Consider the following 18,584-nt stretch of genomic DNA (forward strand, 5'->3'; position numbering starts at 1 on the left):
CAGCCATAGACAAGGAGAGGGAGTGGTATCAGTTCCGGTTGATCAGAGAGGGCCTTACGTCGCAGTTGCTACATCGGGCGTCGTTGAGCCTTTTCTGTTGGACACTGGTGCAGCGAAAAGTTCCATTAAGCATTCGAAACTCCCTGGCGCACCTTTGTCTGGCTTAACAAATGTTTCCGTTGGATTCTCTGGCGCCCCCGTTAGCAATCCAGTTTCGTGCCCTTTGCCCCTTAAAATTGGGCCTCGTGAGCTCGAAGCTCCGTTGATTTTAACCACGGGTTGTGGTGAAAATCTTTTGGGCCTGGATTTGCTCAAACGTTTGTATGCAACTTTGTATTGTTCTCCTGCGGGTGTAAAGCTTACGTTGGGAGAGAGGGTTGTCTCTCCCATGTACTTGTCTCTCGATAAGCTTCCACCGGAATTGAGTTCTCTTCCTGCGTCTTTGTGGGCAACAGGTCCCAATGATGTGGGCCTACTTGATATCTCACCTTATGTTGTTCAGTTGAAATCTAATGTGCGATTGCCACGTATTCCCCAATATCGTATCTCTCTTGATGGGGAACGAGCATTGTTGGCGATCATCTATGATTTGATCGAGAAAGATGTTATTGAGGAGACATGGGGAAACGTGTGCAACAGCCCTGTACTGCCCATTCTAAAACGTACTGATCCTTCGAAACCACCTGTTTATCGTTTTGTTATCGATTTACGGGAAGTGAATAAAATTGTGATTCCTCAGTTCCCCGTTGTGCCTGACATCACGGCGCTACTGACTCTGATTCCAGCTTCTGCATCGTGGTTTTCGGTGATTGACTTGAAGAATGCGTTCTTCAGCATCCCGATTGCAGAGGAGAGCAGAGACCTTTTCGGTTTCTCTCTTGGTGGACGCAGCTTCCGGTTTAAACGCGCTCCTCAGGGCTACTGTGAAAGTCCATCGATTTACAGTCAAGCCTTGAAGGGTCAACTGGATGCGTTTAGGTTGCCGGCCGGTGCGGCCTTAATCCAATACGTCGATGACCTATTGGTAGCTGCAGATACTCAGGACATTTGCAAAATCGCTACGGTGTCGTTGCTGCAACATCTCTGCGAGTTAAATCACAAGGTGTCCCCTTCTAAACTCCAATATTGTTGTCAAGAAGTAACCTATCTAGGTCACTTATTGTCAAAGGAGGGAAGGCGGTTGACCCCAGAGAGAATTGCAGCAATTGCGCGAATGGCTGTGCCAACAACCCAAAGAGATGTGCGTGCCTTTCTAGGTATCACGTCGTACTGCAGGCAATGGATTCCAAATTTTTCATTGCTAGCGAAACCATTGGTAGCTCTCACGTGCAAGGATGTTTCAACTCCTTTACCATGGACGAAAGAATGTCAGAAAAGTTTTTCTGAATTACGTGATTCATTGTATTCGGCTCCTGTGTTAGGTACTCCTGACTATAGCAAGCCGTTTACATTATATGTTCACGAGAGAGAAGGTTGTGCTTTGAGCGTCTTAACGCAACCTTTTGGTGGTAAGCAACGTCCATGTGCATATTTTTCCTCGACCTTGGACCCGGTAGCTAGAGCATTGCCGAGTTGTTTACGAGCAACAGCGGCAGCCGCGGTCTCCATCCGACAATCAGCAGGATTGGTCATGGATAATATGCTTACGGTGATGGTTCCGCATGCAGTCGATACTCTTTTGAATCGTACGAAAACTCAGCACTTGACGAGTGCGAGGTTGTCTGGTTACGAGTTGACGCTGTTGGCAAGCCACATTCAAATAAAACGTTGTAATGTCCTGAACCCGGCAACTTTGTTACCAATTAGCTCAGAGTCAGATGAAATAACAGAACACGATTGTTATTTGAGGACAGAGGAGGAGACAAAAGGTCGAGTGGACCTTAAAAACACCCCATTGGAAGAACCAGATGGTACACTGTATGTGGATGGTTCATGTTTTAAGTTGCCGAATGGTGATGTGACTACTGCTTATGCTGTTGTAACGTTGAATACTGTTGTTGAGACTGCAAGATTAAATCAGAATTCTGCCCAGGCTGCAGAGCTGATCGCTCTCACTAGAGCGTGTGTGTTAGCGAAAGGGAAACGTGTGAATGTGTTTACCGACAGCCAATATGCATTTGGCGTCGCCCATAGTTTTGGACGTTTGTGGAGAGAGAGAGGTTTTCTAACATCGCATGGTACGAAGATTCAGCATGGCCAGCTTGTGAATGATCTTTTGGATGCACTTACGTTGCCTAAGCAAGTGGCGATTGTCAAATGTAGTGCGCATCGTAAGGTGACGGATGATGTGGGTCGAGGTAATGCGTTTGCGGATGGGACTGCTAAGGAGACTGCCCGGAACCTTAGCACTCGAATGTATGTGACGAGTTCGGTTAGGTGGCCTACAGAATCGAGTATGTGTGAGGACACTATCGAGAGTGTGAAAGCAATTCAGAATGAGGCCACCGACACTGAAAAGACGAAGTGGAAAGAAAGTACGGGAAAGTTGGATGCGAATGGTTGTTGGATTGATTTGTCGGATCAGAAAAGATGGATGTTACCGGATGCGTATGTGCTGGCCGTTGTGACAATGGCGCATGGGTTAGCACATATTAGCGCGAAAGGTATTTGCAAGTTGCTGTCCCCTGTGTGGAAGAATGATGGTATTACGAAATGTGCTGAACGCTTGGTTAAGAACTGTATGGTGTGTATGATGTACAATCCTGGCAAGGGAACCCCAACTCCTCCTGGCAGTTTTGCTCCCCCTTCATGTCCCTTTGAGGTGATTCAATTGGACTTCATCCATATGGAGAGATGCAATAACCTGAAATACGTTTTAGTTGTGGTTTGCGCATTCTCCCGATGGATCGAGGCCTATCCTCTCAAAGACAATACTGCTTTGTCTACTGCGAAAATCCTACTGAAGGAATACTTTCCTCGGTACGGAATGCCTAGAATTGTGTGGTCAGATAACGGAAGTGAGTTTGTGGGGAGTGTGATGAAGAGTGTATGCAAGGGCCTTGGAATTAATCAGAAATTCCATAGTGCCAACCATCCCCAGTCAGCTGGTTTGGTTGAAGGGTATAACGGCACCCTTAAACTAAAACCAGCAAAGATTCAGGCTACGACTGGTCTTTCGTGGCCTGACGCTTTACCCTTAGCATTACTGTCAACTAGGGCGACTGTACACTCCCGAGTAGGGCTTAGTCCCTATGAAATAGTGTTTGGTCGTCCTGCGAATGTTTGGGGGGTTCCTAGGCCAGGTATTTTTTGTGATCTTGAGTATCCAATGTTGATCGATTATCTTCATGACTTGACTGCTAAACTGAGGTTAATTCACCAACAGGTTCACGAAGCATTGCCGACGCAGACGGAGGGTCCAGGCCACCAGCTCCAGCCCGGAGATTGGGTGGTGACGCGGAACTTTTCGCGCAAGAACAACTTGGACCCGAGGTTTACTGGACCCTACCAGGTCCTCCTTGCCACGAGAACTGCAGTTCGTCTTGAGGGGCGGAAGAATTGGGTGCATGCCACCCATACGAAAAAAGTCCCTATCCCGTTGCCAGCAGACTCGTGGGTGAGGAAAGGCATTGCATCAACCGAAACCGAAGGATTGCCGGCGTTTGTACCTTTCAGCGACGCACAACCTGTCGGAGAATCCTCAGTGCAGCAGAAAGACATTGTTGAACATTTGTCAGCAAAAGACTCAAGACCAAAACATTCAGCTGATCAACAGGACGCTGTCCCTTCAACGGATCCTTTGTTTGACGAACAGACACGTCCTGGGAAAACCCGATACTTTTTGCGATCCAGCACCAAAGACTAATAAAAGATCCTGTTCTGTCCCCTGATAATTGCATTATCCCGTTTGCCACGATCAGTTTGAACATTCGTATCACTGTAATTATTTTGTACATATTCATTGAGCTTCGTTCCTTACACTTTTTGCTTCCACAGCTGAGAAACATTGTTTTTGCATATACACTTGTGAAATAAAGGCCGTAGGGCCACGCGCGTACTTCCTTCTGGTTAGTAGGTCTTGACGCTAGGTTAAAGACCGTCGGTTCCTGGGAACTCCTAGGGATTGACTATTGCTACACAGAACGAAGTGCGTCAAGAAACGTTGCGGACGGTCATAGGGAATGGCATTCTCGAAGCTGAAGAATTTGGAAGGAGCTCAGGCTCATAGATTCAAGCTGCAGCAACTCAGTCGTACCAAATGTTTTATATTCCAAATATTCGTATTGTTTTTGACTGTTACTGAATTATTGGCGGGTGGGGTGTATTACACAATGTTTTACTTCTTACCTTCTGTTACACCTACTCCTACCCCTGACCCTAAACTTACCTCCACTGCTTCTCCTCACTCTTTTCATATCTTACCTGAACACGAGCAGGCTAGACGTGCAGAATTCCGCAATAATTCCTTTATTCAGCTCCTCCATCAGCATCAGTTAGTGGTTAACACTACTAATTGTTGGGTGTGTGGGTTGATGCCACATACTACGGATAAGGGAATTCCATATCTGGTGTTACCGTATAGTTCCCAAGGGTCTGCTCGAGCATTTCAGACAATGTTTCGAAGCGCACTGGGTTTCCACCCCATTCGAGAACCACGTTCCCCCTACTCTGGTCCTACCTCGTATCAAAAACCTTTGTCTATAGCAATAGAGGATTTAGATAGCGATATCTATGATCCCTCGCTTATTCCCGAAGAAGAGATACAAGCCTATAGGGTCCTAAGTAGAGGCGAATATAGTGTGTTCACTAGTGAAAAGCAGCTTAAAAGCTCGCCTCCGATATGGGTCGTACCCCACATTGGTAATTTTTGTCTCATAGGTCGTGGCCGAAGATCGAAAGCCCGACTTGGAGAGAGTGCTTGCACTGAAAATTACATTCTGCCGATGGTCTCGTCCCCTGTGTTCCTGGCCGCCAAGGGTACATACTTTATCTGTCATGATCGTGCATATGCATGGTTGCCCTCTGACTTCATGGGCTCATGCTTCATCGCAAACTTGTTGCCTCCGACGTTCACTGTAGATGCAGATTATCACAAGACTAGAGTTGTGAGAGGCGTAATTAGCGAAGAGGATACTGCCGGTCAAGAGGCAGGAGACTTTTTCAAGGGTTTCCTCCCGTTTTGGGGACCTATGGTTAATAGTAGGAACCTGAGACAGTTGACTCGAGTGGTAGAATCGACAGCTAATATTACTGCCAGTGCCCTTGGTAATATCACCACTGAACTTCAGGCGGATAGACTTATGACGTTACAAAACCGTATGGTTTTAGACGTGATCTTAGCAGATCGAGGTGGGGTATGTAAGGTGATCCATTCGAGCTGCTGTATTTTCATTCCTGATAACGCTCCGACTGTCTATCAAGCCATCTCGAAGTTGCATAAGATCTCCGAATCCATACACGTGGATGTAGGGGATTGGACGCTACTTGGATGGTTTTGGGGCCTGATGTCGACTTGGGGTTGGAAGATTCTGATGATCATCGGAGTCGTTGTGGCGTTCCTGTTCACGTGTTGCCTTTGTGTGCAGTGCGGTCCTGCCTTATGTGGCCTCTGTGCTACAACGTGTATGAGACAGCCACCTGTTACCAAGGGGACTCGGTTGGACAGAGCTATGCTACAGCAACATCTCGATGGTCTGATGAATATCGAATATGATTCCGACTAGTGCTTGCCTACATGAGGGCAAAAGGAGCGTCTGAGGTTCCGTGACAATTGTAAGTGATGTTTTCGACTCGCACGAATATGGTTGAGTCTGGTATCTATGAACCGCAAATGACGAGTTTGGTAAGTGTGCGCAGTTTCGCTGTGCTAACTTAAACCGTTCGTTTGTTATGTGGGTTTTTCATCTGTACCCACGGGTTCCATCTTAGATACGGCATCCATTTTGTCTCTTGCCCTCAAGTAGCCAGCGAACGGACGATGTCCGCTTCGCGACCCTGGGACTCCCAAGATATTTGCGGAAGACACATGTCCTTTGTAAGTGTCTTTATGACGAGGGGGATGATACTGTAAGGCAGATGGCCCCGCTCGAGGTTCATCTTGCCGTGCCGGTTTTTTGTCTCAGCCGTGCATCTCATTAGGCACGTCCCTTTGATGCCTGTATCTCGTGTTTCCCGATACCTCCCCTTTTACACCCTTTCCGATCTCCCCACTGTCTCCGTCTTCCTCTACACCTGTCTTTGTTCCTATTTCGATCTGTTTTACTGCCGATTGGAATGCGCTAATGTTGGGAAGATGGGTTTTTACAGTTGGGAACCGCCAAATGTTTCCGCACTTATGTTCCGGACCTTATGTGTATCAAAGTGACCAAAGCGACCCCTCTGGGGGATAATGGTGGGAACCGGGTTGTAAACTTTTGTGTACCATGTTGTCCTATGGGTAAAAACTGTATAAAAGGAGCGATCCACAGAACCAATTTGAAGCAGTCTCCCCAAGTTGCACGTGTTGTACTTGTCGTGACTTCTGTGTTCCCTGCAGTAAATAAACCTTGAATCTTTGACGCCGAAGGAAGTGTCCCGTGTCTCTGTCATTCGTACGCCGGAGCAGGTTACCCACGAAGGTTTCAGGTGTTGTGCCCTGGCACCGCTGGGTCTTAAAGAACCCAGTCCTTCAGGAGGCCTCTGCCTTCCAAGACCTCATCCAGATGTTACAAGGAGCAGAAACATTGGAACCAGAAATGGCTGCAGCAGCAGACAGAGTCGAATGAAATGTCCGACAAAAAGCGAACTTGTAGTTTCATAAGGAAGAGACTGGAATAACGTTCTCCCCTTGCTGGAGGTCCTCAGATAAGGCCTGAAAATCATGCAGAAGTAATTGGACAACATAAGAGGTATAAGCAGCCGCCCTGATGGAAAAGTTAGTGGCAGAGTAAGTCTGCTTGGCAGCACTGTCCACCCTCTTATCAACAGGATCACTAGGAGAGGCATCCTCTTAGATTATGTACCCACTGGAGGCCAGACCCACCTCAGAGTCCACGTTTACTTGAAGGAGGGGGGGACTCTGCCAGGAAGTTCTGAAGAGGGTACTTCTTACAAAGAAACAGAGGGAACCCCGCTTTCTCGACATCAGACCATTCCCTGGACAGAAGCCCGCTGGATGGGCTTATGGATGGGAAGATCATCAGGCTCCTTCCGGCGGTATCGAGAGAAAAAATCCTCCTCCTCATCCAGAGGAACGACAGTTTGAAAGGACAAATTGTCCTTCAAGTGAGTTATGACCTCCTTTAACTCTCCGCCTTTAACAAAGCGTCCTCGCTGTTCTTCATCTGAACCATCAGAGTCCGGGACAGGCTGAAAAGAAACCCTAGGTATCTAGGCACCAGTCCATCCCAAGCCGCGAAAGCAGAGACCACCGCCTTATTAAACATTGCCTGAAGGACATCAAGGTCCATGCCCACAGGCTGCTGGGAGGAAGCAGTTTCAGACTCCGAACCAGAAGACTGCTGTTTACGCTTCTCAGAGCGTTTACCCTGCATGGCCGCAAAAACACAACTGCAGACAAGGAGAAGGCACCAGCAGTTTAAAAGGACGAGACACACCGTTGTTAAGCAACTGGCACTGCCCCCCTGGAGGCGGCACTCAGAAGACGGTCATCCCATGACCAAAAACAACTCCGCGAACCCGCCCTGCGGGGGAGATAGGAGCCACCGGGAACTGCACTTGCCTCCAGCACCTGGTGTTACCAGGAGGTCCCCCATTCAGGTAGTAATCAGGCACGACCCTGCTTAACTTCCGAGATCAGAGGAGATAAGGTGCTTTCAGGGTGGAATGGCCATTGCCAGGTAGACGTAGTTCAGGGAGACCAAAGCTCCCATACTGAAAATGAAGAAATAAGGACCGCTGATCCTGGCCGCTAAAGCATGGGAGCGGTACAAGCGCCAAAACCCACCACCGCCGCTCTCTAGTCTCTCAGCGCAGGAGTAGTGGAGCAAAACAGGGCAGAGAACAGCTAGCACTCTGCCTCTCCAAATCGCTCGGCACAGGAGTGGAGGTGAGGAGAGAACCCCACATGCAAACCGCCACCCCAGCGCGAGCAGCGGCAGCAAGGAAGTGAATAAAAATAATTAGTTGGAGATGCTATAGCAGACCCCACAAAGAAAAAGAAAAATATACTTACCACCGAAGCAGAAGATAATGGGTGTTGCTGCCGGAACACAGAGAAAAAAACAGAATGTGTTCTACGGTTTCCCCACCCTTACAGGTAAGGTGACAGGTACTTCCTGTCAGGCCGCCATATTGGGTGTGGGCTCTTTTTTTATATGGGTGAATGCTGTGCCTGGAACACGGAGTGCTCCTGGGTGACTGTGACGAGGAAGACGAAGGAGGAAGGTAATTGTTCTTGTGTTTTAGTTGTTACATGTTTTAACAAAATAAAAATATACAAGGACACCATTGTACAGGAGGCCTTTTGGATATAAATACTTGTCACATAAAAAGGGTCATGTTGATCCCGCGCATGATCACTTTTAATTAACTGTTAACAGACGGGTGACTTAAAATCTGCAACATGCAGCAGTATTTCTTTTGGAAACAGGGTTGTTTAGAAGGTTTAGGCCAGCCAGTGATGAAGTATATGGACCTCCTAATGTTTCCATGCTCTGCACAAGCGCGCTCCAGGGGGAGGGACTTGTTAATCCAGCGAAGGCTGGCTGATCTGGGAACAGCTGTGATGAGTTTAGCTGATGAGTATGACCAAAAGAGATCAAGAAAAATAGTCATCAAAGAGCAAATTTAAGCAGCAAGCAGCCCCTCTGCGAAAGGCTGGAGTCTGTCCATAAAACAGGTCTTTAACTGAGGAGGGAGTGAATGTATATGAATTAACACCCGAAGCTGCATTTTTATAAAATATACAAATGGTTAACACATGGAACAAGCATTTTCAATGCAATCGGTCTCGCCTTTGGGACCTTTATATGTGCTTAGCTATGCAGCACATTAGCCTGGGTGCTGAAACATCTACTGTTCTTTATCATGGAGGGAAAGTAAGTGTCAAACTGCGTGGCACACCTTGTATGGGAACACATGGAGAGAAATATTGCCTTTCAACAGGAAATGGTATAGTCCAAAGCTCTGTTTTTAATATAAAATCAGGGCTTTCGGTGGTCATGTAACTGAAAATACAAGATTTGAAAAAAATATTAATGTCTTCACTCGTGGAACACAATTTCTATGGTTGGAATCTAGAGAAAGCTAAAGAGATTCAGGTATTTTACTGACCTCTGCTAGTCGTTTTCTATCAAGATAGTTAAATAGAGGCAGTTGAACAGAAAAAAAAGTCCCTAAGCGGAAGCAGGCAAGTCCTAGGGCTGTGCTCCAGAGCACACAAAATACATACACATATAATTATATACTAAAGTATATACAAGAGTCTCGAATGCTTGACCTAAAAATGACGCTCCCCTCAGTAAGTAAGATAATCCACAGAAATATATTCCAAGGAGACACACCCCTCTGTAAAACTTTGCAGAAGAGAAGATAGGTGTTTTTTTTTTTTTTTTTTTTTTTTGCAAGTACGCTGCAGTGTAGAAAGATCCTTTGTAAGTTGCATTACCGTGCTAGTTCAGGCACAGTGATCCAACTTCGATTTTTTTTCCGAGAATTGATTTACCAGAGGTTTTCTTTGAACTCCATTTGAGGGCATGGTTTATGGTAGTTATATGTATAACGGGTCACCTGGGTGTAGCAGAATTCTAGGGGTGAGCTGGATTTTTAAACCAGATGCATCACTAGTCAGCTTTCCCATGTGGCAGATGGAATTTTGCTTATAATGTATAGGCTATTTTCTAGAACATTGCCATCTTTGGTACATGTTGCACAGGCTGAAGATGGGTTCTTAAGGCTCAGGGAAATAGTGGGCTCTGCGCAGGCCATCATGTTCTGGGGGCAGTTCATACTGGCTGCAAGGCCTTCCTATATGCATCCTGCACCGAGAGACCAAGGCCCTGCAAGATGGCGTTGCACGCTTTTAGCAGAGAAACACCCTTCGCCCCCCTAGATGATCGGAACATGCATCCTCTGCAAGGGACTGGGCAAAGGATGCTTGTGATCCTACTCCAGGTCCCAGTCAGGGAACAGTCTCACATCCCCTATGCTTATGAATTAGAAATAATATTGCAAAATCTATCCTTATGTGCAATGGTAGATTCCTAAATATGGAAGAGATACATTTTAGTGGTCTTCTTGTTGACTGAGCAACATGAACACCTGAGTTAAACTCATTTTCTCTTCTTTACAAAACTGTGTATTTCTAGTGAAGTAACTTTGTCTTCCTTTTGCATAGTTCCTCGATATCCGTGAAACTGCATGTGTTGAGCGACAGGCTGGACACCAGTATGATTGTATGTCAGGATATTGTACCTAAAAAATAATGTGTGCCAGAAATATTGTACCTTAAATATTGTTTACAAATATTTCAGCTCATTGAGTAGATTTTCTGACGATCTACTGAAAGTCAGTGTTATGGAGCAGATATATAAACAGGCTGATCTTAAAACCTTTCCATTTTGGTAGCACACCTCTACTATATACTGCAGTGCAGAGAGTTGGATAATGGCGTCTCAGGAAAGGGAACTGCGGCTTTGCTTACCTTCTCTGATATCCATGCATGTAACATGGTTGATATCATCAAAGCATGCATGTAAGACTTGCAAAGGAACTGATAAAGAATCCCTTCTGATTGTGCCCATTAGAAAATTGGATGTGATGGCATTATTGGCTCGGCTGCCAGGGAGGACCGCTGTGGGATCTGTAATGGAGACGGCAAAACCTGCAAGGTGGTCAAGGGAGACTTCAACCACACCAAGGGCATGGGTGAGTAGGATCTCCTCTAGGCCTCTCTGTAACTTCTGAGTGTTTTTGGCAAGGAGCACTCTGCTGTGACTTCTCAACGAGGTAACAACTTACAGTCCATGTGCAGCACTTCAGTCCAAGATGTGCCTTTTCTCTATGTGTAGCTTTGCTTTATTGATCTTTATTAATATTCTGTTAATTGAAATGGGATGTTTTGCATTGGGAGACTCTACGAAGCACTGACATAAAGATGTCTTCAGAAGTGGAGAAGGTGACAAATGAGCTTTTCTTTTCTTTTTCTTGTTTTATATCGTGCCTGTTGGTCTGTCCATCTAAAACTGTATTATATTCAGCGCTCAAGTAACAATGTCTCCATTTCGAAAAGTAGGCAGCCTTAGGCAGCAGTGTCCAGAGGGAGTCTTCCAGCTCGGAGGTCAATCTGCTTGACTCTGAAATTTTCTCTTAATTTTCCAGAACAAAATACCTGCATATCTTATTGAAATTAATGCTTACTTCACTTTTCTCTAAAGTGTACAAAGTTAGCCTATTTTGTCATGAAAGTGGAATATGTACCCCAAATTTCTCTAATATTAACATGATTGCCTCACATTTTTCTGAAATGGCCAGAGTTAATCCACAATTCTGTGACATGGAGGAAGTTGTCCTACTTCTCTCTCAATTTATTGGTTACTTTTTGAAATACATGCGGCTGTCTCACATCTCTTTTTACTGAGATAGATGCAGTTGCCCCAGCCGTTTTGTTTCCATCCTTAGTAGTGTAGATTGCAATGAATGAGCAGATACTAAGTTCTTATAGTTCAACCACCTGCACAGATGCATTGTGGGATGGTTCAAATTGGCCCCTCCGAAATAAGTTTCCCAATCTGAGCTTTTATAAGATTTAAGGGCGCTGGAAGAAACATATGCAGGATGGGCCTTCTGTTTCCATCTTAACACTATTCAATTCTCTTCCTTGTCCACTTGGCAGAAGCAGGGAATGTGTTGAGCTGGAGAGCAGATTCTCAAGCTCCTGGATGAGGTTTCAGCCTCTGAAACACAGCTGCCTTCATGCTCAAGCTGTGCAGCAGTTTGCTGTTGGTTGCCACAGCTGGATGCTCTTGCAAGTATTGAGCATTCCAGCTGTAGACACTGACGAGTATTACATTATGGTTTCCTCTATCTGTTGCATCAGCATCTGGAGGTGCGAATTGGATGGCCTTTCATATCCTTTGCCACCCCTAGGTATATGGGAAGAACATGACAATTTACACAAGAGAGTATTCAAAGAGAGGCTTCTCCTACATCTTGATGTTGTCACACATGCGAGTGGTTAGATACTTTTGCCAAATGCACCGCTTCCTTCATCCTCCGGTGATCTTCCCACTTTTTTAAAAGGAGTTGTGCATTACCACATGTGTCTCACTAGTCACGGTTTAGTAATGTAGTGCAGAATCTGACTCAATTTTGGTTATGTATGCCGACTAATTAGCAAAATTTGTTTGAGTGAGATTAAAGTTCATTATAAAAGCATGCCTCTAGACATAAGCAGAACAGAACCTGTTCCTATGAATCTACTCATTTGCCCTTATTCGCCACATTCGCCACCTTGTCAGATCCAGGCATATAATAAATGGCACAAGAGGGTTTTTTATCCCCAAAAGACTCTCCCATCCTAACCCTTACCTTCTGAGGTGATGGGACCCTGTTTCTGACAGCATTGTTGGACACAGTAAGGCTTTACTCCCTGTTTCTTGACGAGGCACGGTTTGTTGACCATGAATAGATAGGCCATGTGAGCTGCCATAGGGGCCTGATTTTACTTGGGAGGCCACTGAAACCGCAGCTTCCATGAGGGTAGTCATTAGTCACTTGTGTCCTGCTGCTCATTCTGCATCTCCCACGAACCCAAAGAAGATGCAGAGAAAAGAGAGAAGAGAGCCAATTGCACGCACCTCACCATTTCCATCCGACATCCGTTAATTAGAAGCTGTAGCGGGGACGCTGGAAGGAGGTTCCGCGTTGGATCCTTTATGTCTGGGTTGTGCAATCTCAAATTCCGTAATTCTGTTTTTTATCTGATAGTCCTGGTCACACCTGGTTTTTTGTGCTCGTGGAAAGGAGCGGCAGTGTGATCGGCAGGAAGGGGCTGGGAGTCCCAAGAACTCCGGGACATACATGCCCATCCTCCAGATGTTTCATGCATATCCCGATATAAAACACATTTTTTTTTATCATTACCTAAAAAAAACTTCTCGTCCAATTGGGGATTCCCCTAATTTCAGAAATGTTCAATCTAAAAATACTGGGACAGAGCTGACCTATTCCTGAGCGTTGGGTTTTTATTGCCATCTTACCAGCCCGGACTCCTTGTGCTCGATGGCACCTGAACACCAGCACCAGCCCTGGGTTTCTTGACAGCATCTTCCTGCAGCTGGTTTACGCTGCTCCCGCGCAGGTGAGGCGATATAGAAAACACACACCTTCTATTGGTTTTAAGATTTTAAGTACATAGGTAGATTTTTTTTTGCAGGTCAGACAGCACGCCAAATGGTGTTTGTTAGTTACTTATATTTACTAAATACCAATCAATGCGATATACTCTTAGTGTTTTTTCCCCATTTCTATCCAAATTGTATTCCTTGTCTCTTCGCAGTCTTGTATGAGACCTTGTTATTTGTAAGCTTTAAAGACATTACGTGTTCTCCTTAAAGAAGAAAGACTTCCACTCTCCAATTGAACATGCACTGGTCTTTCCTTTATTTTTGAGTGTTGCCTTTCCCTCAGGGCATGTAACACTTCTTGCACTGACATCATAGGAGCTACCAGTGGATCTGAACATATCTGCCTTTCATGTCAAGATGGGGTCCTTTGCGGCTGTCAAACCTATTCAAGACAAGATGATGATGTAATCCCTGGAGATAATCAAACATTGCCAATGACAAACTGTATACTATTGACTGGCAAACATCCATGTTCAAGATCAGCCGTGCAGGGCTGTACAGAAGGGCTGACCCTAGGTCCAGGGAGGCCAGACTCTTGAAAGAGTTTCAGAATAACTCCTTTTTAAGTGGCTATTTTGAAATTCTGACATGAACCTGGCTCTCGGGTACCACTGTTAGACAGCACTGATCTGTGGTATCATCCAAAGTTAATGGCCTTGAACCTGCACCAGTTTTATATTTCACCATTTGTTCTGTTTTCATGACGCTTGTTTTAAGAAATGACCCTGTGATTGCACAATCATGTCATAGTGCAACAGAGCACTAATCGTGTGACATCCCCTTTGTTCCTCAGTCATCGGTAGCCACTGTAAGAAGGTTTCCACCTGTGTGATGTCCAAGACAAAGGCGATTCCTAAGTGTTTCTCGTGTAAGATGCCACAATGCGGTGTGATGCTTGCAGGGATGGTCTTTGTAATGGTGCTTGGTTTTCCTTGGGCTTCTGTTTGGATTTTATGTTTATTCCTTCAAATGAAAAGCCATTGTTTTCTCGAAAGCCTATTGAAATGGAGAAATGTATTTATTCTTCCTTTAATGTTCAGGGTTTCGTAAAGTGCTACATAAACACCGCCACCTCAGAGCACTTGGGGTTGAAATGTTCTACTCATCTGCAGATAGTCAATGATGATAGGCCTTAGGCCAGAGGAGCATTAGAGATACTTAGGGTGAAATACAATCTTGCAGATATCGGTTATAGGGAAAAACCTTGAATTGGATCCCAGTTTTCCGTAACCAGTCTTAGACATCTGGCTGGTTTAAAGGAGGCTTTGGTGACAAACTAGTAGCAGTATAGGAGTCTTAACTATCCTCTTCAGAGCTGTCAGACCTTAAGCCGAGTAGAAGAGGTGGGACACTGGGGTAACAGGATTTCCAGCATCACCTGTTCCGAGGTACCAGTCTCATCCCTGTCAACATGCATTCCCATTGATCTGAAATTTTAAATTATCCATACTAAACTATTCATTTACTGACACAGTGATAGCAAAACATTTAAATTGGGGGTACCACCAATTAATAATGCTAACAATGTAGATGGAAGACAAACTTTACCGTGAAACATCAGCATCTCGTATTTAAATCGTACCATTGACACTGCATTTTTTTTCTACACATATCTTTCCTGAAATGTTTTGGAAAACAGAACGGGAGGGTGAGGGGGAATGCCAATATGATCACAACACATTCTACTACAGTTAAAGCAAAGCAAGGATGTATGGAGAATTTTCACAAATTATCCCATCGGTGGTCGGTGCAACGTACCATAATTAATAGTAGAGGGTCAAAGTACAACCAGAGGACATCAGGCTGGCAGGTCCTGAACACCCAGAGTTCCAAAAGTGGAGGTGCTTCACAAAGTCTCATCTCCGCCCTCCTCAGACCCACTGTCTAATGAAGAGAGACCTCCCAGAAGGTGGACGGGTGCGCTTCCACTCAATCCCAAGTTAATTTAGGCTTTAAAGGGCAGCCAGGTTCGCACAAACTTGTACATTGTGTCTGTGACTATAGCAGTCCAACGCTTCATAGAGAAGATATGCCAAACCTTGGTCAACCATATTGAAAGCCCTCGCAGACAATGGTCCTTCGAGGTGTTTGCTGTGGTTAGTCTCGCAGGGGCTGGGAAAGGCTATCAAATGCTGCACATAGGCGAGTGAGGCCCCTCCTAGGGGACCCATGGGAGTACAGCTGTTCTAAGGGCGTTTTGGCTGTGCTATCCTTGGCCTTCACTAAGCGCTGAATACAGGACTCCCTGTCTAATGCAACCCCATCCTGGTACAAATCTCCCAAAAGAGGAGGCACTCCTCTCCCCCAGTCTGATAAGCGTCCATCCAGCTGGCCTGGCATGATCTTGGGGTTGTGTCTAATAGGAGAGGGGGGAAGGGTATGTGGTGGCTGCCTCATTGTGGTTAATTTTATCCCAGTAGCGAGAGCGTTGCAGTAGCATACAATGGGGCGTGGGGGGAGAAGCGATCTCAGGGCCTCCGCCACATGAAGTGCTGTAGGGCGATAACTGAGCCTCCCCCTATTTCAGTAATACCCAAGGCTTGGTATGGGGGATGTGGTGCCAGTCGACAGCAGACTGCAGCTGTGATACAGGAATGTAGTGTTCTATATTGGGGAAACCCAACCCACTGTCAGCCGTTCTCTTGTCTAGTGTTCCTCGCGGTATTCTAGGAGTGGAGTTATGCAACACAAATTGCAATAGCGGTTTGTGGGTGTGTGCGACGGTGGTGCAGGGGGTCCACAGGGGCAAGGTGTGAGTCAAGCAGAGCAGGAATGGGAGGTACATCATTTTCATAGTGTTGAAACGGTCCAGCCATATCATCTCTAGCCTGCCCCAGCGATAGAGGTCTTTTAATACAGCTTCCAGCACTGGAGGCACATTGTAATCATATATCGTGTGAATCGAATTAGTCATGGAATCCCCCAAGTAACGTAGGGAGGTAGCCTCCCGGGCTAGCCCAGAGGAGGAGAGTAGGGTCTGCCACCCCTAGACCAGTAGACTTCTGTAGTTGATGCAAAGCCAAACACCTCCTTAAATATTTTAGTTCATCTTGCAGTGTTGGAAGAAATGTGCCTGAACTCGTAAGAAAACATAACACATCGTTAGCAAACAATGCGAATTTGTAGGTTTGTCCGTCCACCTCGAGCCCTCGAATCTCAAGGTTAATTTCGAGATATTGGACCAGTGGCTCCATTGAATGGGCAAAAATTAACAGAGACAGTGGGCAACCCTGTCTGGTGCTCCTATCTGGGGGGAAAAGTACCATTGGCTCTGACACATGAGGTTGCGGTTTTGTAGCTAGCCAACAAATAGGTGGTTATACAGAGGCCCAGGCCGGTTTTCAAACGGACCACCTGGAGTAATTGGCAGGCCACACAATCTAGCACCTTTTTTGACACTGTATTGTTAAATCTGATACTTGCCACACCTTGTATCCCTTGAAACTTTAACTTAACGTGCTAACACCTAAGTATTGGTACACTTACTTCACACTAGAAAACAATGCGACACTTTACTTACATCAGAGTATTGGCACACCTTGTTGCACTTATATTAGAACATTCCAACACCAGGTTTATGTCAGAAAACGTTGACATTCCACGTGTATACATACTGATAGAGCACGGTTTGCAGGTATGTACGTTGTTACAGTAGAAACCAGTAATATATACTTTGTTTTGACTAGAATGTAGCCACACCTGCATAAGCATGAAACAGTGTCCACGGATTCTTAATGCAGGAACATTGCCCCAACTTGTGTACACTAAAACATCAATTCACTTGTGTTTATTCACTTTGAAGCACTTTCCTAACTCCTAAAAGTTTGCACTTCTTGGACATGACAAAATATTGGCACAGCTTTGCCTTAGAATATTGGCAGACGTGGTTTACATCAGAACCATGACGTATACTACTAAGGAGAGAACAGTGCCAAACTTCTTTTGGATTGAGAAATCTACTGAACTAGTATGCATCAGAACGGCAACTTGCATTAATAACATCAAATCATTGACCCATTTCCTTTACCCGAAAGCACTGGCACATATTGTTAATACAGGTTTACAATTTCTTTATATCAGAGCATTGCCACAGAAGGGTAGCTCCATCCAAAAACTACACAGCTTCTTTACACAAGAATATTGGGACATTTTGGTTTTACTTCCTGGAAAATGGCACGTCATGTTTATGCCAGGTAGCTGTTTTGACAAGAGCCTTGACTCGCCATGTTTCTCTAAAACAATGATACATTTTGGTAATGAAAGAACACTGATGCATGTTCATGATGCCAAAACATCCACACATCTTGTGTACACCTGAGACCGCCTCTTTTTTTACCCTAAAACGTTAACGCCAACCAACTGAGATGTTGGGATCCCTCCAGTTCCCAGCATGCTTTGTTTACACGAGGACATTAACAGACCTCCTTTGAGAAGTCTGACATTCTTCCAGTTTACTACTCCCAATGGGTCGCGCCAGTGTCTTGGCATCACAAACATTGGTCAGTGGTAGTAAGTGTTGTATAAATCTACAGTACACCACAGTACGAAGCAGCGCTAGAACTGAGCTCACACGTGTCATTGCTTCGGGTATAGTTTGCAGTCACTGACACATTTTAAAACACTGAAGCAGAGACCTCCACCAGAAGCAAGAGAGGGTTGACTGGATGAATGCACATGTTCTTTTTGAGTAGTACTACTGTTGAAAGTGATTTGTTTCTCAAATTCTCCTGTCGCTGCCTAGTTCCACGGGGTCCAGTGATTTGACTGACTCCTGGAGGGCTCTGTGGCCATGGGAGAGTTTATGTGAAGGCAATCTTTGGCTTCTAGACACTGGCCCAGCTGTGCCTTGCGATGCACTGTGCAGATGTGCAGATGCACCACATCTCTGGCATGGGAGCGTTTAGCATCAGTGCAGAACAGCTTGAGAAGCGTATGTTCCACGAAAGGAGATGACGGCTTTCGACTCTTCACATGGCTTTTCAATGAAGATTGGTGTTTGTGGTCTTTCTTTGGGAAGCGCGTGCCCCGTGGCTGTGAATGAGTCTGCTCCCCAGGTTCCCTCTGGCAGTCCCAGCCGAAACTTGATGGCAAGGAAAGAGTAAGAGGATAGCTAGATTTATGGGGGAACTGAATCTGTCACTTAAGGTACTCATGACAGCATTTCTTTTAGGCAAGGGCACTGTTGCAAAAGTAGGGTTTCCTGGCTGGCCACGGCCATGTTGTGGCGCGGCTACTCTGTTTCTTGTGACAGTTCCCACCAATTGGCCTTTAAGTGACAGAAGGGAATACAATATCTGT

The 18,584-nt window shown here is 45.6% G+C and overlaps 1 protein-coding gene across 2 annotated transcripts in view; it reads left to right on the forward strand.

Moving 5' to 3' along the window:
* ADAMTS17 (ADAM metallopeptidase with thrombospondin type 1 motif 17) overlaps positions 1 to 18,584 on the forward strand; it is a 1,053,865-nt gene that overhangs the window by 734,564 nt on the left and 300,717 nt on the right. The window contains exons 15-16 of one of the 2 annotated variants that reach the window (XM_086958065.1): positions 10,686 to 10,806; positions 14,080 to 14,154. In XM_086958065.1, the coding sequence (XP_086814191.1) occupies positions 10,686 to 10,806; positions 14,080 to 14,154 (196 nt within the window). The remainder of the gene's footprint in view (positions 1 to 10,685; positions 10,807 to 14,079; positions 14,155 to 18,584) is intronic. The other variant, XM_086958066.1, reaches the window with a different exon arrangement.

Source organism: Lissotriton vulgaris, chromosome 2_1, assembly GCF_964263255.1.
Source record: "Lissotriton vulgaris chromosome 2_1, aLisVul1.2, whole genome shotgun sequence".
Lineage (NCBI taxonomy): Eukaryota > Metazoa > Chordata > Amphibia > Caudata > Salamandridae > Lissotriton > Lissotriton vulgaris.